Below are 27,732 nucleotides of genomic sequence, written 5' to 3'. Positions count from 1 at the left end.
AATATCACACAGTTGTGCTGACTTCATCTCAGGTTACAAGACCACACATAGCCATGTTCACACCTGCATATACCCATCCCAGATTAACAAGATCACACAGTTCTGCTGACTTCATCTCAGGTTACAAGACCACACATAGCCATGTTCACACTTGCATGTATCCATCCCAGATTAACAAGATCACACAGTTCTGCTGACTTCATCTCAGGTTACAAGACCACACATAGCCATGTTCACACCTGCATATACCCATCCCAGATTAACAAGATCACACAGTTGTGCTGACTTCATCTCAGGTTACAAGACCACACATAGCCATGTTCACACTTGCATGTATCCATCCCAGATTAACAAGATCACACAGTTCTGCTGACTTCATCTCAGGTTACAAGATCACACATAGCCATGTTCACAGCTGCATATATCCATCCCAGATTAACAAGATCACACAGTTCTGCTGACTTCATCTCAGGTTACAAGACCACACATAGCCATGTTCACACTTGCATGTATCCATTCCAGATTAACAAGATCACACAGTTCTGCTGACTTCATCTCAGGTTACAAGACCACACATAGCTATGTTCACACTTGCATGTATCCATCCCAGATTAACAAGATCACACAGTTGTGCTGACTTCATCTCAGGTTACAAGACCACACATAGCCATGTTCACAGCTGCATATACCCATCCCAGATTAACAAGATCACACAGTTCTGCTGACTTCATCTCAGGTTACAAGACCACACATAGCCATGTTCACACCTGCATATACCCATCCCTGATTAACAAGATCACACAGTTCTGCTGACTTCATCTCAGATTACAAGACCACACGTAGCTATGTTCACACATGTATAAATCCATCACAAGTTATCATGCTACATCTATAATTACACTTAAATGCATCTATCCCAGTCTACCAATTCACACAAAAATATGACCACTTTTATAATCGTATGATTATCATCAACTACAGTTTCTATTCATTCTTGTAGTAACAAGATAATCAGCAGTTACAAACTTCAAAATTCTGCTAATGGGTGTTACTGGTCATCTCAGTTTTGTCACTAGAATACATAGCATAATTTAAACAATATTGTATTTACAAAGTCTGTTGACCTCATGATAAAAGCTGTCAAGGTAACAGTCATCATTTCAGTATAAAATATGAATTATGATCAATATTAATGATTTATAAAAATTCGCAAAATGCATGATTATAATTTTCTCGGTTTATACTCATTTTCTAAGGTCTACTAAAGTCACACCTTTGTCAGCAGTAATCGTGACATGCTGACTATTCTCAAACAAAGGTGGTTCTTTTGGATGTGGATGAAATCCAGATGTTCTACAGTTTGCAATGTAATCTAAACCATGGCTAGGTGTCAACATAAATATACCAGTTCTGTGAAGAAGAAAACATATAACAAGTTAATAGACCTACGACAAAATGACCACCAAAATCTTGTTGAGAGCCATCCGACTTGTTATGTCTTATGAGAGAATAATTATTATCATCATGGTTATATAGGCCAGGGTAATAGTGGATGTGATGATGAGAGAGAATAATTACCATCATGGTTACATAGCGCAGGGTAATAGTGGATGTGATGATGAGAGAGAATAATTACCATCATGGCTACATAAGCCAGGGTAATAGTGGATGTGATGATGAGAGAGAATAATTACCATCATGGCTACATAAGCCAGGGTAATAGTGGATGTGATGATGAGAGAGAATAATTACCATCATGGTTACATAGGCCAGGGTAATAGTAGATGTGATGATGAGAGAGAATAATTACCATCATGGTTACATAGGCCAGGGTAATAGTGAATGTGATGATGAGAGAGAATAATTACCATCATGGTTACATAGGCCAGGGTAATAGTGGATGTGATGATGAGAGAGAATAATTACCATCATGGTTACATAAGCCAGGGTAATAGTGGATGTGATGATGAGAGAGAATAATTACCATCATGGTTACATAGGCCAGGGTAATAGTAGATGTGATGATGAGAGAGAATAATTACCATCATGGTTACATAGGCCAGGGTAATAGTGGATGTGATGATGAGAGAATAATTACCATCATGGTTACATAGGCCAGGGTAATAGTGGAAGTGATGATGAGAGAATAATTACCATCATGGTTACATAGGCCAGGGTAATAGTGGATGTGATGATGAGAGAGAATAATTACCATCATGGTTACATAGGCCAGGGTAATAGTGGATGTGATGATGAGAGAGAATAATTACCATCATGGTTACATAGGCCAGGGTAATAGTGGATGTGATGATGAGAGAGAATAATTACCATCATGGTTACATAGGCCAGGGTAATAGTGGATGTGATGATGAGAGAGAATAATTACCATCATGGTTACATAGGCCAGGGTAATAGTGGATGTGATGATGAGAGAGAATAATTACCATCATGGTTACATAGGCCAGGGTAATAGTGGATGTGATGATGAGAGAGAATAATTACCATCATGGTTACATAGGCCAGGGTAATAGTGGATGTGATGATGAGAGAGAATAATTACCATCATGGTTACATAGGCCAGGGTAATAGTGGATGAGATGATGAGAGAGAATAATTACCATCATGGTTACATAGGCCAGGGTAATAGTGGATGTGATGATGAGAGAGAATAATTACCATCATGGTTACATAGGCCAGGGTAATAGTGGAAGTGATGATGAGAGAATAATTACTATCAAGGTTACATAGGCCAGGGTAATAGTGGATGTGATGATGAGAGAGAATAATTACCATCATGGTTACATAGGCCAGGGTAATAGTGGATGTGATAAGAGAGAATAATTACCATCATGGTTACATAGGCCAGGGTAATAGTGGAAGTGATGATGAGAGAATAATTACTATCAAGGTTACATAGGCCAGGGTAATAGTGGATGAGATGATGAGAGAGAATAATTACCATCATGGTTACATAGGCCAGGGTAATAGTGGATGTGATGATGAAAGAGAATAATTACCATCATGGTTACATAGGCCAGGGTAATAGTGGATGTGATGATGAGAGAGAATAATTACCATCATGGTTACATAGGCCGGGGTAATAGTGGATGTGATGATGAGAGAGAATAATTACCATCATGGTTACATAGGCCAGGGTAATAGTGGATGTGGTGATGATGAGAGAGAATAATTACCATCATGGTTACATAGGCCAGGGTAATAGTGGATGTGATGATAAAAGAGAATAATTACCATCAAGGTTACATAGGCCAGGGTAATAGTGGATGTGATGATGAGAGAGAATAATTACCATCAAGGTTTCATAGGCTAGGGTAATAGTGGATGTGATGATGAGAGAGAATAATTACCATCATGGTTACATAGGCCAGGGTAATAGTGGATGTGATGATGAGAGAGAATAATTACCATCATGGTTACATAGGCCAGGGTAATAGTGGATGTGATGATGAGAGAGAATAATTACCATCATGGTTACATAGGCCAGGGTAACAGTGATGCAATGATGAGAGAGAATAATTACCATCATGGTTACATAGGCCAGGGTAATAGTAGATGTGATGATGAGAGAGAATAATTACCATCATGGTTACATAGGCCAGGGTAATAGTGGATGTGATGATGAGAGAGAATAATTACCATCATGGTTACATAGGCCAGGGTAATAGTGGATGTGATGATGAGAGAGAATAATTACCATCATGGTTACATAAGCCAGGGTAATAGTGGATGTGATGATGAGAGAGAATAATTACCATCAAGGTTACATAGGCCAGGGTAATAGTGGATGTGATAAGAGAGAATAATTACCATCATGGTTACATAGGCCAGGGTAATAGTGGATGTGATGATGAGAGAGAATAATTACCATCAAGGTTACCTAGGCCAGGGTAATAGTGAATGTGATGATGATGAGAGAGAATAATTACCATCATGGTTACATAGGCCAGGGTAATAGTAGATGTGATAAGAGAGAATAATTACCATCATGGTTACATAGGCCAGGGTAATAGTGGATGTGATAACAGAGAATAATTACCATCATGGTTACATAGGCCAGGGTAATAGTGGATGTGATGATGAGAGAGAATAATTACCATCAAGGTTACCTAGGCCAGGGTAATAGTGAATGTGATGATGAGAGAGAATAATTACCATCATGGTTACACAGGCAGGGTAATAGTGAATGTGATGATGAGAGAGAATAATTACCATCATGGTTACATAGGCCAGGGTAATAGTAGATGTGATAAGAGAGAATAATTACCATCAAGGTTACATAGGCCAGGGTAATAGTGGATGTGATAAGAGAGAATAATTACCATCATGGTTACATAGGCCAGGGTAATAGTGGATGTGATGATGAGAGAGAATAATTACCATCAAGGTTACCTAGGCCAGGGTAATAGTGAATGTGATGATGAGAGAGAATAATTACCATCATGGTTACACAGGCAGGGTAATAGTGAATGTGATGATGAGAGAAAATAATTACCATCATGGTTACATAGGCCAGGGTAATAGTAGATGTGATGATGAGAGAATAAATACCATCATGGTTACATAGGCCAGGGTAATAGTGGATGCGATGATGAGAGAGAATAATTACCATCATGGTCACATGGATGCGATGATGAGAGAGAATGCAACACTCTTTGGGGGACAATAACTGGTTTCACAGTATGCTTGCTCTTGACGAGATCTCGGCAGCTATTTGCATCAAAGGTCTATTAGAATTATGGAAGTAGAATACTCTTTTTGGAAGTGTTGCATTGTTTTCATCTGTTGTGACAAACATTAGTGCTATTTCGTGGGTTGTATTCAGAAGATGAGTGCACTCAAAATCAAATTGCAAAGTGTCAATGCAAAGATTAATGTGTGATTCCATTAAAGGGTGATGGTCATGTTATGTGTCATGATCAATACAGATCCCATGCAACGTATACGACAATGTATACCTGGTACAAAAGATTGTATGCTTAAGCAGATTTGGAACGTGCATGGGGATCCGAGGCAAATGCAGCACATGAACATTTGTATTTATTGGAGGCCCACCGTTCTTGGCAAGATATTATAATGAATTATTCTGCAGTGATGACAAGATTACACTGGACTTACTCTTGGTGTTTTGGAGCACACACTATTGCAATAGCTTCTGGCATCATCAGCTGGTAACCACAATGGGTGTGTAAGTCAATACTGGATAAAAATGCTGTCTGTGATGGATGAGTCTGAAATAATACAAATATAAAGTATTTGACTATGTTCACACCTACATGTGTCCAACCCAGGTTATCAGTACAGAGCTTTGTTCACACTTGCATGTATCTCTCATAGGTAATCAAGACCATAACTATGTTCACACTTCCATGAATCCATCTCAGGATATCAGACCATAACTATGTTCACACTTCCATGAATCTATCTCAGGATATCAGACCATAACTATGTTCACACTTCCATGAATCTATCTCAGGATATCAGACCATAACTATGTTCACAAGTACAAATATCCACCCCAAGATATCAGATTATAACTAGGTTCACACTTGCATGTATCCATCCTAGGTTATCAGACCAGAGCTATGTTCACACTTACATGTGACCATCCCAGGATATCAGATTATAACTAGGTTCACACTTACATGTATCCATCCCAAGATATCAGATTATAACTAGGTTCACACTTGCATGTATCCACCCCAGGATATCAGATTATAACTAGGTTCACACTTACATGTATCCACCCCAGGATATCAGATTATAACTAGGTTCACACTTACATGTATCCACCCCAAGATATCAGATTATAACTAGGTTCACACTTACATGTGTCCATCCCAGGATATCAGATTATAACTAGGTTCACACTTACATGTATCCACCCCAAGATATCAGATTATAACTAGGTTCACACTTACATGTATCCACCCCAAGATATCAGATTATAACTAGGTTCACACTTACATATATCCACCCCAGGATATCTGATTACAACTCAGTTCACACTTACATGTATCCACCCCAAGATATCAGATTATAACTAGGTTCACACCTACATGTATCCACCCCAAGATATCAGATTATAACTAGGTTCACACCTACATGTATCCACCCCAAGATATCAGATTATAACTAGGTTCACACTTACATGTATCCACCCCAAGATATCAGATTATAACTAGGTTCACACTTACATGTATCCACCCCAAGATATCAGATTATAACTAGGTTGAACTTACATGTATCCACCCCAAGATATCAGATTATAACTAAGTTCACACTTACATATATCCGCCGCAGGATATCTGATTATAACTAGGTTCACACTTACATGTTTCCACCCCAAGATATCAGATTATAACTAGGTTCACACTTACATATATCCACCCCAGGATATCTGATTACAACTAGGTTCACACTTACATGTATCCACCCCAGGATATCAGATTATAACTAGGTTCACACTTACATATATCCACCCCAGGATATCTGATTATAACAAGGTTCACACTTACATGTATCCACCCCAAGATATCAGATTATAACTAGGTTCACACTTACATGTATCCATCCCAAGATATCAGATTATAACTAGGTTCACACTTACATGTATCCACCCCAGGATATCAGATTATAACTAGGTTCACACTTACATGTATCCACCCCAGGATATCAGATTATAACTAGGTTCACACTTACATGTATCCACCCCAGGATATCAGATTATAACTAGGTTCACACTTACATGTATCCACCCCAGGATATCAGATTATAACTAGGTTCACACTTACATGTATCCACCCCAGGATATCAGATTATAACTAGGTTCACACTTACATGTATCCACCCCAGGATATCAGATTATAACTAGGTTCACACTTACATGTATCCATCCCAAGATATCAGATTATAACTAGGTTCACACTTACATGTATCCACCCCAGGATATCAGATTATAACTAGGTTCACACTTACATGTATCCACTCCGGGATATCAGATTATAACTAGGTTCACACTTACATGTATCCACCCCAGGATATCAGATTATAACTAGGTTCACACTTACATGTATCCATCCCAAGATATCAGATTATAACTAGGTTCACACTTACATGTATCCACCCCAGGATATCAGATTATAACTAGGTTCACACTTAAATATATCCGCCGCAGGATATCTGATTATAACTAGGTTCACACTTACATATATCCACCCCAGGATATCTGATTACAACTAGGTTCACACTTACATGTATCCATCCCAGGATATCAGATTATAACTAGGTTCACACTTACATGTATTCATCCCAAGATATCAGATTATAACTAGGTTCACACTTACATATATCCGCCCCAGGATATCTGATTATAACAAGGTTCACACTTACATGTATCCACCCCAAGAGATCAGATTATAACTAGGTTCACACTTACATATATCCGCCCCAGGATATCTGATTATAACTAAGTTCACACTTACATATATCCGCCCCAGGATATCTGATTATAACAAGGTTCACACTTACATGTATCCACCCCAAGATATCAGATTATAACTAGGTTCACACTTACATGTATCCACCCCAGGATATCAGATTATAACTAGGTTCACACTTACATATATCCGCCCCAGGATATCTGATTATAACAAGGTTCACACTTACATGTATCCACCCCAAGATATCAGATTATAACTAGGTTCACACTTACATGTATCCACCCCAGGATATCAGATTATAACTAGGTTCACACTTACATGTATCCACCCCAAGATATCAGATTATAACTAGGTTCACACTTACATGTATCCACCCCAAGATATCAGATTATAACTAGGTTCACACTTACATGTATCCATCCCAAGATATCAGATTATAACTAGGTTCACACTTACATGTATCCACCCCAAGATATCAGATTATAACTTGGTTCACACTTACATGTATCCATCCCAAGATATCAGATTATAACTAGGTTCACACTTACATGTATCCACCCCAAGATATCAGATTATAACTAGGTTCACACTTACATGTATCCACCCCAAGATATCAGATTATAACAAGGTTCACACTTGCATGTATCCATCTTAGGTTACCCGACCAGAGCTATGTTCACACTTACATTTGAACATCCCAAGATATTAGACTACTTTCACATGTTTTTGTGGCAGGTGACAGTTGCCTTTCTCAACTTTTTTTTAATGTGAAAATTGCAAGTTTATTCATGTTTGGGACTACAAGACAGGGCTGTGTCACCATCTCTCTATCACACTTGCATGTAACCATCCCAGGATATCAGATATTAAACTATGTTCACACTTACATGTATCCACCCCAAAGTAATCAAATCATGAGTGTCCTGGTAATCAAAGATATCTTCTTCATTGACTGTTGTACAAGAATCCGAGGTACCACTCTGTTTTGGCACTATCACATGGGTTATCAGGAAAGCATTTTGACACTGAAAATAAAAATGTTGGTAACAATAACCTGACATGTACTTATCAACTGACCTCTAGCACAAGATGGTCTGTGTGTGTACGGTTGCACTTAGCCCTGGATCCTACATGACTTTGGTTTGAAGTTTAACTATACCAAATGTGTTCAGTTCATTGAGTACAATGCCAAAATCGTTCTAAACTATGCTTTCATAAAACACTGTCATGACCATGACTCCATTTAAGCAAGACCTCTGGAGTTGAAATGTCTATAATAATTTTAGACAGATTTTAATACTTGTGCACAGGTGTGAAAACGACATATGGTTTGATTCACATATGGTTCGTGAATTATTCTGGTATAAATCATACTCCTATTGAAATACCTAGATAATTCAAGCAACATTCATATATAGCATTTAGAGAAAATTATTATCAATATATATTAATATATATATATTTTTTCAACTTAACATTTTTTGAGAAAATGCATAAATATGTTTAAAAGAACAGGAACAGTATGTAAAAAATATAGTCTGCAAATTATCCCCATTCAGTGGTTGAAGAAAATTAATATGTGAATTGTATGTGATTCAAACTGTACTGTCTTCACACTTGTTACTAGTGCACACATTGAGCCATAGATGGATTTGTGGAGGTGGGTATGTGGGTGGGTATGTGAATTGTATGTGATTCAAACTGTACTGTCTTCACACTTGTTACTTGTGCACACATTGAGCCATAGATGGATTTGTGGAGGTGGGTATGTGGGTGGATATGTGAATTGTATGTGATTCAAACTGTACTGTCTTCACACTTGTTACATGTGCACACATTGAGCCATAGATGGATTTGTGGAGGTGGGTATGTGAATTGTATGTGATTCAAACTGTACTGTCTTCACACTTGTTACTAGTGCACACATTGAGCCATAGATGGATTTGTGAAGGTGGGTATGTGGGTGGGTATGTGAATTGTATGTGATTCAAACTGTACTGTCTTCACACTTGTTACTTGTGCACACATTGAGCCATAGATGGATTTGTGGAGGTGGGTATGTGTGATTGTATGTGATTCAAACTGTTCTGTCTTCAAACTTGTTACTTGTGCACACATTGAGCCATAGATGGATTTGTGGAGGTGGGTATGTGGGTGGATATGTGAATTGTATGTGATTCAAACTGTACTGTCTTCACACTTGTTACATGTGCACACATTGAGCCATAGATGGATTTGTGGAGGTGGGTATGTGGGTGGGTATGTGAATTGTATGTGATTCAAACTGTACTGTCTTCACACTTGTTACTAGTGCACACACTGAGCCATAGATGGATTTGTGGAGGTGGGTATGTGGGTGGGTATGTGAATTGTATGTGATTCAAACTGTACTGTCTTCACACTTGTTACTAGTGCACACATTGAGTCATAGATGGATTTGTGGAGGTGGGTATGTAGGTGGATATGTAAATTGTATGTGATTCAAACTGTACTGTCTTCACACTTGTTACTTGTGCACACATTGAGCCATAGATGGATTTGTGGAGGTGTATATGTGGGTGGGTATGTGAATTGTATGTGATTCCAACTGTACTGTCTTCACACTTGTTACTTGTGCACACATTGAGTCATAGATGGATTTGTGGAGGTGTATATGTGGGTGGGTATGTGAATTGTATGTGATTCAAACTGTACTGTCTTCACACTTGTTACTTGTGCACACATTGAGTCATAGATGGATTTGTGGAGGTGTATATGTGGGTGGGTATGTGAATTGTATGTGATTCAAACTGTACTGTCTTCACACTTGTTACTTGTGCACACATTGAGCCATATATGGATTTGTGGTGTATATGTGGGTGGTTATGTGAATTGTATGTGATTCAAACTGTACTGTCTTCACACTTGTTACTTGTGCACACATTGAGCCATAGATGGATTTGTGGAGGTGGGTATGTGGGTGGGTATGTGAATTGTATGTGATTCAAACTGTACTGTCTTCACACTTGTTACTAGTGCACACATTGAGTCATAGATGGATTTGTGGAGGTGGGTATGTAGGTGGATATGTAAATTGTATGTGATTCAAACTGTACTGTCTTCACACTTGTTACTTGTGCACACATTGAGCCATAGATGGATTTGTGGAGGTGTATATGTGGGTGGGTATGTGAATTGTATGTGATTCCAACTGTACTGTCTTCACACTTGTTACTTGTGCACACATTGAGTCATAGATGGATTTGTGGAGGTGTATATGTGGGTGGGTATGTGAATTGTATGTGATTCAAACTGTACTGTCTTCACACTTGTTACTTGTGCACACATTGAGTCATAGATGGATTTGTGGAGGTGTATATGTGGGTGGGTATGTGAATTGTATGTGATTCAAACTGTACTGTCTTCACACTTGTTACATATGCACACATTGAGCCATAGATGGATTTGTGGAGGTGGGTATGTGGGTGGGTATGTGAATTGTATGTGATTCAAACTGTACTGTCTTCACACTTGTTACTAGTGCACACACTGAGCCATAGATGGATTTGTGGAGGTGGGTATGTGGGTGGGTATGTGAATTGTATGTGATTCAAACTGTACTGTCTTCACACTTGTTACTAGTGCACACATTGAGTCATAGATGGATTTGTGGAGGTGGGTATGTAGGTGGATATGTAAATTGTATGTGATTCAAACTGTACTGTCTTCACACTTGTTACTTGTGCACACATTGAGCCATAGATGGATTTGTGGAGGTGTATATGTGGGTGGGTATGTGAATTGTATGTGATTCCAACTGTACTGTCTTCACACTTGTTACTTGTGCACACATTGAGTCATAGATGGATTTGTGGAGGTGTATATGTGGGTGGGTATGTGAATTGTATGTGATTCAAACTGTACTGTCTTCACACTTGGTACTTGTGCACACATTGAGTCATAGATGGATTTGTGGAGGTGTATATGTGGGTGGGTATGTGAATTGTATGTGATTCAAACTGTACTGTCTTCACACTTGTTACTTGTGCACACATTGAGCCATAGATGGATTTGTGGTGTATATGTGGGTGGTTATGTGAATTGTATGTGATTCAAACTGTACTGTCTTCACACTTGTTACTTGTGCACACATTGAGCCATAGATGGATTTGTGGAGGTGTATATGTGGGTGGGTATGTTAATTGTATGTGATTCAAACTGTACTGTCTTCACACTTGTTACTTGTGCACACATTGAGTCATAGATGGATTTGTGGAGGTGTATATGTGGGTGGGTATGTGAATTGTATGTGATTCAAACTGTACTGTCTTCACACTTGTTACTTGTGCACACATTGAGCCATAGATGGATTTGTGGAGGTGTATATGTGGGTGGGTGTGTGAATTGTATGTGATTCAAACTGTACTGTCTTCACACTTGTTACTTGTGCACACATTGAGCCATAGATGGATTTGTGGAGGTGGGTATGTGGGTGGGTATGTGAATTGTATGTGATTCAAACTGTACTGTCTTCACACTTGTTACTAGTGCACACATTGAGTCATAGATGGATTTGTGGAGGTGTATATGTGGGTGGGTACATGTATGTGTGATTGTATCTCTTACAATATGCTCTCAATCAAGGTAATACCAGGGGTTTTTCTAGAAAAAAACCCCAACAGGCTAGGGAGCAGAACGACCTGGTGGGTCGACCTGGAAATACCATATCTGAAGGTTTCTGTGCCATTTTAACATTTAACAGTGTATCTATCGCCATCCAAATATTTTTGGAGTTATTTTAAGGTATTTGGTTTCCAGACACATTGTCAGCTGGTGTTGCTGGGAAGTTTTCACGGAGAAAAATATATTTTAGAAAGATTTCATGTTGTCCGGCAGCACATAAGTGCGTGGCTCAAAAAATACATTTATGACTTGAAAGTGCAATTGGCAATGTGGTAAGAGGGTGCCAGTCGAGAGTATCAGGGCACTGCGCCCCTGTTCCCCGGTTTAGAAAAAACATTGAATATTATAAAATGTTGCCTTCACAAACATCATAAAATCCTGAAAACTTCTAGCAGAGAAAATTAAACTCTTTACCATATACCAGGGCCTGAGTACCTATTCACGGTTTAAGCTTAGTGTAAAATAATTGTAGCTACGGCGGCTAACATACTATAAATGTTTTCTCTTTGTTAGATATGAACTTGTTTTATAACAAACATAACCGTATAAAAAAAACCTTAATTAATTTTTTTTGTGTTCTACAAATTGAAGTACACAACTAACAGTAAGATTTTCCTCATGTTAATTTACTTTTCTGGGGGTGATGGCATGGCGTTTTTAAACTAATGATCTCTTTCTTAGAATACTACATAGTGACAAAAGTGACACACTTTAAATTGACATATATTAATTCACCACTGGCAACGAGTGAGCACAAGCCCAAGTACCAACATATAAAAACAATTTGTCACAGCAGCAAAGCGTTAGCCAGTACTTTAGGTTAATATAAAATATTTTAAAACCAAGTATATAATCAAACTATGCTATATACTGTGATTCATTTATATGAAATATGCCTGTACAATGATAAAATAAGATTTTTTTTGCAAATCTGAGTATTTTTAGAAATATATCCCCATCACGCTCGGCCCTGTTTAATTCTTTGACATTAGCATTATTTGTCCTAAGGTATCTCTATATCTGCATATTACTTGCAGGACTCAAAATTAACAAATTTGTTTGTCTGGGCTACATGTTTTTATTTCATCACCAGTTCCATCTTTTCATCACAAATTCACAAAATAGTTCTGTTTATAGTCTGCCCTTTCCTTCAGTAGATTTGGACAAAAATAGCCCAATTTTTTTTAGTCAAATTTTGTCTGTTGGCCCCAAAATTAGGGTTCATTTCCAGAAATATAAGAAAAAAGTTAAGAGCTGGTAGTCCCGTAGTATTATTTGGTAATTTTTCAGGGTTAGTGGGTACTTACAGTCGTGCAGAAAAGCATGACAGAAATAAAAAAATACATGTCATTTGGCTTAATTTGGGTTGAAACAAATTAGTTTATTTAAAAAAACAAAGTGCAAATTTCTAGTCGTCCAGTTGGGCTACTAATTTTGAAAATGGTATTCACTTTATATTGCCCCAAAGGATGATGCTATGTCAATAAAATTTATATTTTACTTACTAACTTGCCAGCAAGAATTCCACATGTTTCCACGTTTCTATTAGTATTAGGTAATGCCAAGTTTAGGAACTTTACCATGACCTCCTGTGGTACAACAACCTGTCTGAGTCCATAGGCATTATTATAATTCTCAACCTCAGTGGATGGTTTTGTTGATCTGTCAACTGATGGTGGAACACTGGAGTAAATAAAACAAACAAACATTTGATTCTCAGTGTGTAATAAACTGCAATAATAATATTAATGTGCTTTATTATGCTCAGTCTGATTAAAATAAAATCTTTGTTTGGGGTTTTACATTTATTTATTTTTTTTAAATTGTTATATTTAGTTAGTTAGTTAGTTATTTGTTACTACTGGTAATCATTAATAGCTAGTAGTCAGACAAAAAAATAACTTCTAGCAGTTATTGACTAGTTAAAAAATAAATATATATAATTTAATTTAGAAAAAATGAAAAAAAATGTAACAACCCCAAACTTAAACTGTTTTATCAGAGTAATTAGTGCTGTGTAAATAAAATTCTAAATCAAAGAAAGCTTAGAAAGAACTCCCATGTGCTGAGAGTATTGGAGACACATTAAATATAATTTGAAATTACTTAGCTGAAAACTAATTATGCAAATCAGAAAATTAACATGAACAGATTTGATTGTAAAACTAATGAGGTCTGCGCAATGTAACAAAAACTCTATGTACCAAGTTTAATTGAAATGTGATTAGAACCAAAAAATTATGAATTATTATGCTAATTAGGGAAATAATATGAACAGAGTTTTACCCCAAACTAATTAGGTTTGTACATTGTCCTGGAGCATCTTTGTACTAAGTTTCATTAAAATGGAAATTAGTACTTTAGATATCAGTATGAAAGCTTAAAATTGGTTAATTATGCAAATTGGGTAATTAATATGTACAGATTTTAACCCACAATTATCCAGGTCTGTCTATTGTCCTACAGCATCCATGTATAAACATTCATTGATATGTGATGATTAGTACCCGAGATATCAGTGTGAAAGTTGTAAATTGGTTAATTATGCAAATTAGGTGATTAATATGCACAAATATTTACCAAAAACTAATTGGGTCTCTGCATAATTCTAGATTCATTGAAATGTGATGATTAGTACTTTAGATATCAGTAGAAAAGCTGAAAATTAATTATGCAAATTAGGTAATTAATATGCACAATTATTTACCCTGAAACTAATCAGGTCTCTGCATAGTCCTAAAGGATCTATGTACCAAGTTTCATTGAAATGTGATGATTAGTACTTGAGATACCCGTGGAAAAGCTGAAAATTAACTAATTATGCAAATTAGGTGATTAATATACACAAATATTTATCCGAAACAATTAATCTCTGCATAGTCCTTGAGTATGTAAGTACCAAGTTTCATTGAAATGTAATGCTCACTACTTATATCAAAAGCTGAAAATTAATTAATTATGCAAATTAGGTAATTATATGTACTGATATTACCATAAAAACTATCAGGTCTGTGCAGTGTCATATGACATCTATGTACCAAGTTTCATTGAAATGTGATGATTAGTACTTGAGATATCAGTGGAAAAACCTAAAATTGACTAATCATTATGCAAATTAGGTAATTAGTATCCACGGATTATTACCAAAAACTAATCATAACCTAGCATTAGTTCAGAGCATGTATGTACAAAGTTTCATCAAAATCCAATGAGTGGTTGTTTAGATATCAGTGGAACAGTCATGGAACCGCTAAAAATTAGCTAATTATCATGCAAATTAGGTAATTAATATGCACAGATTTTTACCAAAAACTAATCAAATCTGCGCATATGTTCAGAGCATCTATGTACCAAGTTTCATCAAAATCCAATGAGTGGTTCTTTAGATATCAGTGGAACAGTCATAGAACAGCTAAAAATTAGCTAATTATCATGCAAATTAGGTAATTAACGAGCATGGATTTTTACCAAAACCTAATCAAATCTGCGCATTGGCCCAGAGCATCTATGCACCAAGTTTCATCAAAAACCGATGTATGGTTCTTGAGATAGCAGTGGAACAGTCGGACACACATACACATACACATACACACACACACATACACAGACACACTAACTGCAAAGACTCCCATTTTGTGCTTCGCGCATGGGAGTCAAAAATGATTACACCAGAATATTATGTAATCAAGCCAGGCCCCAAAAAACGAAAGTCAAAATAAGCTTAACTTTTTCCAAATTAATTTATGTTAAAACGATAAATTTTCGATAAAATTTAAAAATCAAGTACTGGAATAGTTTTGTTGTTAATATTTTAACAACACATCATTGCACAAACATTGATCTGTTATCTCTGTATCTTAGAAAATAGCCATAACAGGCCAATTTGAGTAAAGTGTCCCCTCCCCCTCTATGCACACCACAAAAACATGGTTGAAACTACAGTACTACCTGACTATTGTTGAAGGTTCCTCTTCTTTTAAAATTCCTTTAGGTGAAACTACACTCGCATAAGCGGGTGGTGGCGGAGGTGAAAAGTTTGAATTGTATGCATTAAGAACACTGGGTGATACTGCACCATAGGGGCTCCACGCAGTTGAAGAACCACCCTGTGGTGGCGCTGTTGCCGGCCGTGTAGCTGGAAGATGGACGACAGATTCTGGCGGAGCACTTGGTACAGCTGCATTAATTCCACCACCTACAGCTGCAGTTCCACCAACAATAGCAGGAGTGACTTGTTTTTCAGGTTTTTTCGCGATTTTATTTTCCTTGTCAAGTTCTATCGCTAATCGCCTGTCAATTTCAATCTGTCTTTGTCGCTCTTTTTCTTTTTCAATAAACGACTCATCTTCATGTAGAATTTGAGCTTTTTGTTTTTCAAATTGTTTTTTCTCTTCCTCTTCTAACTGTTTTCGTATTTCCTCTCTCTTTCTCGCTTCTTCCTCTTTTCTGAGTCTCTCTGCTTCTTGTTGCTTAGCAAGCTCAGCCTGTTTCTTTTTCTGCAAAAATAATTTGTTTTAATTATAAAATACTAAATATCACTGTTGTTTCTCCAGATATTTATATATGACAAGATTCAAAATCCAAGAGATTCACGGTACATAAAGTTTTTGCTACAAAATCCATACATTATTTAAGATTACTCTAAAATACTTTATTTTAGCTGGAATTAATTGTGTGAAAAGACATTTTGGCTGCTTTGTATGAAGATTATTTTCACTGATTTTTGATGAGTTGAGTGTGAACCATAGGAAAAAAGGTATTTTTTAGTTTCACTGATTTATACCTATAGCAAAAATAAATTATAAGTGGAATATTTTACAGTATGTGATAAGGCTCAGTCATACCATGTATCTCATACTATCATATACTATGCGCTATCCAGTTGTCAACCATACCTGGTCAAAATACAAGTACCTGGGGTACAAAAGTATAGCTTAGACTGAATTAGAATTATGTTTATATAGTAAACATATTTGTGAAAACCATAACAACGTACTCCTGCTTGATGTGCTATATCGGTAAACTACTCTCCGAACAACATCAAATTTTTTTTCCATATTTATTTATTTCTGCAAAAATGTTATGATGACATGTAGTAGATGGGGAATTATAAAAAATTTGTTCAATATTAACAAATAATTTTTCAAAGGTTAGATAAAAATATGTAAGGATGCTGCACCAAAATGTTGGGTTGAAGTCAATAAAAATTCCTGAAATAATTGAATAATTTAAATATTGCATCAATCGTATTTGACTTATTAATTATAGACGAAAATATTTTTCACATTTTGTCAGAAGTACCCATCTTATAAAAACCTTTTTCACCCTAGCATGAAATGAGAATTTTTACTGTCGAAACTAATGATAAATAGCACGAAAATGCATTATTCTCGTTAATGTTTGACCCATTGTTTTTATGCAAAAAGTAGCTTGGCAACCGAATTTTTTATATCTGGTTTATAAGAACAACAGCATAAAACAAAACTACTGCAGAATACTTTATTTTCACTTGAATTAATTTTTGCTGAAATGGCTTTTTGGGCATTTTGTATGGAATTTATTTTCACTAATTTTTGATGAGTTTAATGCGAAATATAGGAAAAAAAGTATATTCGCTGGATTTTATTTTCACAGAGTCATTCCTTCAGCAAAAATAGCGAAAATAAATTCCAAGCGAAAATAAAGTATTCTACAGTATATCATAAAAGTCAAGGACAACCGATATGTTTTAATGATAGAAAACCATTCTTAATATGATGTAAAATGAATACAAATGACTGGTATTAAATATCCAGGCTGTTGTTATACCAGTCAACAGCTGTTATAAGTGAGAATAAGCTGCCTTTCAAACACACATAATTATGACATCAGTGGTTTTTAAACCAACAGTGACACAATATGTATTCAACACCACACAATGGGATGTAAATAAATTGATGTGAAAACTGGTGTGTTTTAAAACAACATCTCTATATCATTAAGAATGAATACGAAATTACAAGTCACTGTAACTGAAATTTAAGTTAGTCGACATGCTGTACCTATGTGCTTTTATAAAAATAAGATGGAGTAGTATTTTTTTATTTTAATTTGAAAACTTGCATCTCTAAGTCTTTCTATCAAATTGTTCCACATAGAGACCAGATGATTATGTGCGCTCCTAATTGTGTTCAGCAAATCACAACCACTTTTTTATTAATTTTTACATCGCTATAATTTTATTTCATTATTATAAATTCCATGTAAATGTTTAATTTAAAATTTTTATTGTAATCTTTTTTTATTAAACCAATTCAATGCTTGTGTTCTCATTAAACAAAGTGTAACTTTTTTCAGTTAAAAATATTAAAATATGACATTAAGGGAAACATTGATTAGAAGATGAGGTTATAATATAATAGGATAAGTCACTGCAGTCATATGAGATTCAGCGGGAGGAATGCTTCTTGTTAACAACTGACTTGCTCAAAATTTTTCAAATCATAGTAATAGGCAAGAGACTTTCATTACCTCCTGTTCTTGTATAATTGCAAGTTCATTCTCGTATCTTTTCTTGAGTCTTGTTTTAACATCTTCTGCTTTGGGAAATACTAATTTGAGTTTCTGAAAAGTAAAAGAAAAAAAATTAATCAATATCTTGGTGTGCATTATAAATACATTATATTATACATAAATCATAAATTATCTCAGTTTTATGCTGTCTACATCATCACTGAAATATTGGTAACCATAAATAATAAATTTTAAAGGAAATAACCAAATTTTGTTTAATGAAAAAAGCATGGCTGATTCTGCTGATATTTAGTGCGCCAAAACTCAAAGTCCAAATAAAACATCAAGTATATACAATATTTAGGACAACATGACATCTTTCTATCATGATGGCATTACACAGTATGATCGGCATAATGCCAATGTACAGATGTGTCTAAGCATCGTCAATCGCATGCGAACCTAACATCCCAAGAAGGCATACTGATCAATGAATGAATCTTAGCTATTATTGAGTTTACGGCACACTCACACAGGATAGGAGGGATTCCGTTTCGGTGCACAATACCCGGGAGAATGTGAACTCAACATGTAAGGATTATTAATCAAGCACAGCCACCACTACGCTATGGATGAGCATCAAATAATATAGTTTGTACAAGCCATTAAAATATGACATGAAACAATCAATAACGTTACTCACAATTATGAAATAAAAACAGCAAGCCATGACATACTAAGCCATCATTGTGGCTTAAAAATAGCACTCTAAATACAATGAGAGCAGCTGATATGATGTCATTCTTGAATATTCATGATTATGCAAATAAAAGTCAGAGGATGGCATTTGACTGGTCCAGAGAACTACATTTTGAGATAAACGTTAGTACTCACGTCTCAAACATTGTAAAACTAAATAGAATTTGGATAAACTAAATAAATTGAATATACAGGTGCTAGTGATCGTGAATTAGTGGTTGAATGCAATGCCACCGCTACATGCTAGAAATCATCAAATACCAGTGGAATATTCAGATATGATGACTGGTTGCTAAGAATTGGGCATAATATGTGAAAAGCCAAGATAGTGGATTGGGTGCCGTGTACTGGGGGGTATGCCCAACTTGCCAATCGGTGGATAGGTGCCAATACTGATAGTTTACTGCCCCCTAGAGACAAGGTATACTTAGACTTTTGTTTAATTCAGAGCCTATCTGTGTGCAGGATATGTCTATATTGCCAAATGATAGATAGGTGATAATACTGATAGTTTAGTGCCCCCTAGAGACAAGGTGTACCTAAACTTTTGTTTAAGAGATCATCTGTGTAACCAAGGATATGCCTAAATTGTCAATTGATGGACATGTGACAATACTGACAGTGCTCCACAGAGTCAAAGTTTTGTCAATTTGCACAAAATAACCATGTAGCCAATGGGAAATTACCGGTATAAAAAAATATACATAACAATGTGAAAAATGACATTCAAAATGTTAATCATGATAGAATGATGACTCACAGTTTTGTTAACTGATTTGTCTTGATGGGTTGCTTCTTTATACCCCGGGTGCTTAGGTAATTTTTCAACAAACAATCTGTGTAAACAAACAGACAAAGACGTTCAATTACATAGTCCCTGTCTAGTGCTTTCTAGTGTTTTTGACATTATTTGAAAAAAAATCATTACTACAGTACTTCATGAAAGAACATTTTCTACAACCTTACATAATACAGTGACAGAAAACAGAGTTGGGGACATCTCCTCAAAGCTAATACAAGTATACAAGTACGCTATTCTGGGATGCAAACATAACCATGTATCAATTTTCAAAGTCATGTGACTCAACACAGAACTATTTATCAAGTATTAAATGATTTACTTACGTAATAAATTTTGAGTACAATATGAAGGCACTTTCTAGTTCCCCTTCTTCATAGTAAACATTAGCCTGAATGTATAATAGATATAGTCAAGGAATGAGAGCGAGACTTTTACAAGAAATTATACAAGTACCTGGGTATCAGCCAGAGCTTGAACTTCAAGGTAACATTAAAGGCAATTGTTTTGATGTCCAAAGAGTTGGCCTTGGTGCCCAATAAATATTCCCAATTTTATTCCTATAATGCCAAGGCAGTTTAATCAATCTTTCTCTCGTACCCTCTCAACTCCAAAGCTCAAGCCCTGGTGTTTTATATATTAATTAATAAATTTGCCCTATCAAATAGAATAAGTCAATGATGTTAGTGATCCAATTTTTTACATTGCTTACATTTACAGGGAACACATAGCCGATTTTCCCAATCAATTTCACTATTCATGGAGGCTTTCAGCAAGCAATGCTTTAAGGCACAAATGTTATGCACTTGTGTCTCAGCACAGGAGATTATGTGCATTACGAGGGCAAATACTCACTTTGTGTGAAGACCCTAATATTTATTTTACTGTATTTGCTCTATTAGGAGTGCATGCACTTATATAACTGACAGAGGTGTTTCTATTGTATTTATTTGCAATTAAACATTTTAACGACTCAGAATTAGCATTACTCACCATTCTGATAATTTCTATACCAGATCTGAAATACCTCTTAACAGGAATATTGCTGTCAACTTCCACTTTGGAGCCAGCATTAAACAGCGCCCTCACACGCTCACCAGGATCATGATTATCAACTGCTGACATACTTGATGTCTAATCACTGCAGGAACAAATAAAGAACAATCACCTTGAGTATTTGGGGGGGGGGGGGGGTAGGGTAGAGTTTAGTTATTTTCATTATGGAAATTTTCAACTGTTTTTGTTTTACTGGCAATTAGCTGACGTACATGGAAAATCTCACAATTGTATATACAGATAATGAGTTAACTAATTTTACTAAAACATTCAGATTTTTAGGTGTTGGTGCATAGATCTCTTGTAATTTCTTGAAAATATGATCTTGTCGATAAAATTAGTACATACCAAATACATACTTGATAAACAAACTTCACATAGAACACAATTATGGCACAATATCAACTATTTATAAATAAAATAACATTACGGAACTAACTATCGACAACTATCTTGAATTGTGTCAAATGCAAAAAGATGACAATGAAGCTGAAACATTTTTTGCTCTCTTGTGTGTGATTACTTTGTTTAGTTGCTTGTTTCATGGGTTGTGTGCACATTTAAATTAGAGAATAAGGATTTGGGTTATGGTGCACTGATCGTATTGTTTATTTGATTTCTATACCATACCATATATCTAAAACATAATGCCAAGATGTAATGCTACTGTAAAATACTTTATTTTAGCTGGAATTAATTTTTGCTGAAATGACTTTTTGAGTATTTTGTATCAAATTTATTTTCACTGATTTTTGGCGAGTTGAATGTAAAATATAGGAAAAAAAAGTATATTCGATGGATTTTATTTTCACTGAATCATTCCTTCAGCGAAAATTAAGTAGGGGTTGTCATATTGTAGTTGGATGGCGATTTTGCTTTCAAATATACCAGGGAAAGTGTTCTATTTGATTTGTGTAATGAAGTGTTCGTATACAAGAGATTTTCCATGCAAAAACGCTGAATGAAGTCTATTTTATTAGCGGTTGGTTTAAGGTTACCCCCAACGAATCGTTTGGATGTGAAAATTTATTTTCTCCCTGATTTGTAGGAAACTGTTTCTCAACTTGTCTCTTTATCAATCAGTGTTCAAGATGGCTACCTCGATATAGTAAATATCGATGGGCATTTATCATATTATCACTTGTACGCCAGCTGACTGTGGCCATTCTCAGGTTGACCAGGGAAACTACTTTTACATCACGCCTCGCAAAGCAAATCGTTCAGGAGAATCCATACATGTACCAGGCTACGTAAAAGCATTCTATGTTCCCTAATGCAATATAGACTCGGCCATAGTGGACGCGACCATGAGTCGGCACCAGCGAGATTCGAAAGCCAACTGTTTAGTCAAAACCCAAGCAGTTAGCCAATTCGCTAGCGAGTTTGTAAATTGACTGCCCCAATACTTCTGAGTCTTGCTGTAATAAAGGATGCTGGTTGTCATGTAAAGGGTTCGAATTGATACTGATTTATTGGTATGCAGTCAGCCAATCTACAATATACATGTACCGGTTGTAGTGGCAGTTTTTCATTGAGCCATAAAAATTAACATTACAAAAAAAATATATCTACATCAGTAATAGGAAAGAATAAATGAAATACATATGTATATAAAATGCAATTAGTTACAAATTTACAAGATTTGAGTACATGTTTAGTAAATACTAGTACAACGTACACGTTTAAAACGTCCATGGCTACTGACATTTCTAATAATAGAAGCCGGACGATTATTCCAGATACAGAAACGCCCATGAACTACAGTGAATGCTTACAACAATTTGAAAAAAAAAAATCATTTTACGAGCATTACGGCAAATGGGACGCATATCAAACTTGACGCGGAATGACGACCACCGCCCTTTAAATAGTAAACATGTATACTTGTGCTTCACTGGCCAGTGACATCTAACTGTAGCGAACTTTCGACGAGTTGCGATCTCCCGTCTCGTCCTTCGTTTGAATAAGAATGCTTGCAAGAGTACAATCCCAATCATCGCGAAATGTGGAAATCTATTTACAAGTATAAAAGCGCGGGTAATACTCACGAAATACGTTTAAAGTATAGTCGAAATCTGTCTTAGACTGGGTTTGTTCTCAATTTTACATCCATGGAAATCCTCATCCCATGTAGGTCGCCATTTTGAGCTCAGGTGGGTATGACTTCATCACAACAAACGCATGCGCAAGACTAAGGGTCAGGTCAACCCACGTGACAAGGTATAAGCTACCTGATTGGTTCATGTTTATGAAGTGTCACGACAAACAAACTACATTCTGCAACTGAGCAAACGAAGGATGCGAACGGCTGTCTTATTTATATCCAAATTTCCACAGGTTTTGGGGACATTTACGCCATAGCAGTGGATTAGTTGGATTCCACATATCGTCGTATTCGTTCGAGCCAAGTGTTATCAAAATCGCTCGGACGTGAGCGAAGATTGTCAGCTAAAATCAAGCGGTCCTGTCAGAGCTGCTGTGCTGAAGGTATGGTGTTTATGTTGCTCTCTGGTATGTTCATTGATACAAGGTTCTCATCAAACCAATGTTATGTCACCAATATTTTAACTTGAAGATGCGTAGGCGTGATTCTTTAGTTTTACTCATTATGACCACGGCCCTCTGCCATTAGTGAACACCACAGTGTCACATCTGTTTTGATTTATTTTTTTCTGTTAACAGAATAACAGATAAAAAGAAATACTCAAATTGACTAAACTTTGAGGTTTTAGACTTTTAATTTGGTAATTCACTATTCTGATACTTTTTTTGTGTTTTTTGTCAGGTAGTCCTGTTTGTGTTAGTCCACATTGATACTAGTATTTTGCGTTCTGTTAACCGTTTGTCTATTAATTAAAATGCGCTGTTTATCCGTGTTTATGGGTCTGTGTGGGCCGGATATCAACTGACCCCGTTGACACTATTCAATGAACTTGTCCGATTCTGTTATATTTTTAACTGGCCATGTCAAGGAAAAAGTTGGTCAGCACCGTCCCTGACAGTAAGTCTTTGTGGATGAGTCCTTGGAACGTAACGATCACGCCTATGTATTGCCACCCTTAATCAAAAGCCTTTCACAAATAACGCAAGTGAAAATCGTCGGCTCAGACAGCTTGGCTCCGGATTTCCAGGGAGGTTGTCAGTATAATTTGTAGATGGTTATTCCATCGGTTTTCCTATCCATATAGGGAAGATTTTTCCCGAGGACAGGATGGAGAAAATCTCTGCATCTGTATATTAATTGAAAGTCACTGAACCAAAACCGACATCGAGTTCAAACCATTTTACTTGTTTTATGTCCTAATTTAATCAACTAAATCATTTGTATCTATATAATAATTTTATGATGGGGCAAATTGAAGCTGAGTTTTCCATATCATATTTAGCTTTATTGTTTGTCAAATAATATCGAAATTCCAGTGATCTTGGTAATTTTATAGTGCACTAAGGGGCTATGTTCACGAGATGCTGCTTAGATATTCACAAGATTTTGTATGAAGGAAACAATACATTATATCGATAATTTAATATTGGGATTTAATGTAGTGCGTTTAGCTATCAGTGAAATAAGCCAAAATTAAACTTGAATAATAATAAATTAAGCCTTATGCAGTAATCAATTTGTTGGCTCATCAAACCTTGTGTCACTACTGTGTCACCAAGCACTTCGCAATCATCATTTGCTTCACATAGCCATTAGTGTTAGATTTTCATGTAAGATTCACTGTTTTTTAATGTTTGCGTTGATCTAATTTTATAGCTGCATTATCACTTCACTTTGTGCCTCTGATGCCTATCTATCACTAATACCGAGCTCTCCAGTATAGATTACCCATAATTGCTACTACAGTCTTTTGACAGTGCCGGAATTCTTCTAATTTGTGATTGATTTTCTGCTGCATTGAGCAGTCTTCTTCTTATGTAGTCAGTGGTTTGCCCAATCACTGTCATGGGTTTGTCCAGGGCTTTTATAAATAATTTTCTTGGCTTTATGATTATAATTCACCATAGTATACATAATGCAATTTTGCAAGCCTCAGTTGGTCATTGCGCTTAACCAGACTCAAGCAGCCGACTGAAGGCTTCTAATGAAAGAAGTGAGTTCACGGTCACTATGTCACCGGTTTGTTTGCCATCTTTTACATGCATCCTTCATGAACGTTCGTATACTCAGAAGACAGTTGAAAGTAAATGTCAATTTGTATGCAATCAATTAATATGATCGTTCTACCAATTGTTTCATTCCATGCTTCATTATGCCTAGACATTGTGGTATGTTTATTATTTGTTTTGTAACTCATAAGGGGTCACCCATTTGAAATCTGAAGGGACTAAACACATTTTTTTATTTTTTTTTGCAAATATTTTATTCATATTTTTCCCAATTAGACATTATGCAGTCATCTCAGTTATTTGCTCTTTGCCAATACACATAACAGATTTTGTTTTCACAGAATCTTCTAACTTAATTTCATAGTAGACAGTATTATCTTTGATACCACATATTAATGTGTCTGCAACTGAAAATAAAGCAACAGAATAAAATAATCGTTGCCCGGTTTATCTAAAGGAATATTCAGTAAATATTCAAAGAAATAAAACAAATCATGATAAGTTATTTCAGTCAGTTTAATAATGTATAATAATAATTACGGTTATCACAATGAATTTGTCCTCAAAAAGTTGTATTATTCATGTGCACTTTGAAATATTCTTGTATTTATAACCACATTGCATTATTGTTTTGGCTTTAAAATCTGTTATTATTATGTAAATTATAATTTATCTTTTGTTGTGGTTGTGTTTTACAATGTAGTATATCTCAGTTTATTGCATCTCGTATTTTATGCACACATATTCAGGTTTCATTGCTCTCATTGCATGTGCTGTTGACTAATCATGCAAGCATTTAAGAAATTGTAAAAAATGAAATTGAGTTTGAAATATCGATCAATATACTGTATATACACTTACATTTGTAGAATTGAACATAATATGACTTATTTTGACCACAGACCCACCTCTGTCATTTATATGAGCACATATGCTACTAATATAAATACAGTAATTATTTATATTAAGCTTTTGGATGACATAATTTACATATAATATTCCATTGGCTACATGTCTTGATAACAATATTTCTGAAAAATATGGAATTACGGGTCTGAGGATTATTTTGTGAATGGTGGTGAAAGTTACTGTAAAATACATTATTTTAGCTGGAAATTATTTTCTCTGAGAAGATATTTTGCCTTTTTTGTAGAAAGTTCATTTTCGCTAATTCTTGGTGAGTTGAATGTAAAATATTGGAAAAATATATTTTTGCTGGATTTTCTTTTTCTTTTATTCATTCCCTTCAGCAAAAATAGCGAAAAGAAAGCACTTTACTGTAATTCGAATGTGTTAATCGTTCCGCATCAAGTTGAAAATTATGTGTGTCAAAACTCAAGCTGTTACCTGATGTTTTGATGACATTCCTTGCATCTGTTTCCATAAATGACTATTTGAACTCTCCTGACTTGTGACAGGCATTTTGTAACTACATGTACCTTTTGTTACCAAGATCATCTGCCATTCCAGTGGCGATTCATCTGGCTACCTGGATATATGGTATTTTCTACAAAAGGCTTTTATTAGAACTTGAAGTAGGGGTACTGTTTAATGTTTTTGAACAAATCAATTCATATGCAAATATTTACAGTAGGGATAACAAGTAATTTGCATAGCTTTGTTTCATGGATATTGTTTACAGAAAACATTATTGAATAACTAATGCGAAAATCATTAAAATGGTTGAATTGTGAAAAAATTTAGGCATGTTATTGTATAGTAATAAATCAGGCTATATTAGTTACTGCCTTGTACTTGTGTAAACCATTCCCTATCTCAACCTGTATAATTTCATTATGTTATGACATCTAAAAATAGATGGGCTGCATTTTTAAACGATAGGGCTCAATTATTCACTGGGTTTAGCTAAAATGTGCTAATTTAAAACCCAGTGAATATTCCTATGTATCAATAGAATTTATTGATTTTTTCACAAACTTGAAAACATCAAATCAAACAACCTGAGCACTATTTCAGGCTTCATTCGCAAAATATTTCAATTTGTATTTGTAGATTTTTCATAGAAAAGGTTGACAAAAATTTCAACTTTTTTGACCAAAAACTAGAAGTCATGTCTCATTTTGTCTGTCTGGTCCAAAATTAAGATTGAATTCAGTGAAAATTACAGAAAATTTGAACAAATATTAAGGAGGAAACTCAGAGTTATACCCAATGAATGTTTTCCCCTCTACTGTATTGAGAAAGCCAGTAGGCTATATAGTATTTTGGAATTATAATAATAACTTTAGGGTTGACTTTCTATTTTTTTGAAGGGGAGGGGGTGACTTTCTTTATTCCATGGATAGTATTATTATTTGTATTGAGGTGTGCGTGTTGAAAACATACAATGAATTTCTGATTAATACATAATGTAAGTAAAAGCTGTAGTGG

At 35.6% G+C, this 27,732-nt stretch overlaps 2 protein-coding genes across 2 annotated transcripts in view; one reads left to right on the top strand and one right to left on the bottom strand.

The window, feature by feature from the left end:
- Positions 1–949: 949 nt before the first annotated feature.
- Positions 950–23,404, bottom strand: LOC100371083 (STAM-binding protein-like A). Its single transcript, XM_085494019.1, has 10 exons — positions 23,277–23,404; positions 21,166–21,313; positions 20,499–20,563; positions 20,134–20,209; positions 18,633–18,725; positions 16,071–16,618; positions 13,628–13,805; positions 8,348–8,485; positions 5,137–5,249; positions 950–1,410 (listed from the first exon to the last, which is right to left on the bottom strand). The coding sequence occupies exons 2-10, from the start codon at positions 21,295–21,297 to the stop codon at positions 1,245–1,247; spliced, it is 1,509 nt and encodes a 502-aa protein (XP_085350145.1). The 5' UTR covers positions 21,298–21,313; positions 23,277–23,404; the 3' UTR covers positions 950–1,244.
- A 93-nt stretch (positions 23,405–23,497) lies between these two features.
- Positions 23,498–27,732, top strand: part of LOC102806418 (protein FAM13A-like) — an 81,168-nt gene continuing 76,933 nt past the window's right edge. Inside the window, exon 1 of the mRNA XM_085494012.1 lies at positions 23,498–23,715. The gene's annotated coding sequence lies outside the window, so the exon portion shown is untranslated. The remainder of the gene's footprint in view (positions 23,716–27,732) is intronic.

Source organism: Saccoglossus kowalevskii, chromosome 19, assembly GCF_978046115.1.
Source record: "Saccoglossus kowalevskii chromosome 19, keSacKowa6.1, whole genome shotgun sequence".
NCBI lineage: Eukaryota > Metazoa > Hemichordata > Enteropneusta > Harrimaniidae > Saccoglossus > Saccoglossus kowalevskii.
Note: the sequence above shows the minus strand (reverse complement) of the source record. Positions and strands in the feature narration are given on the sequence as shown.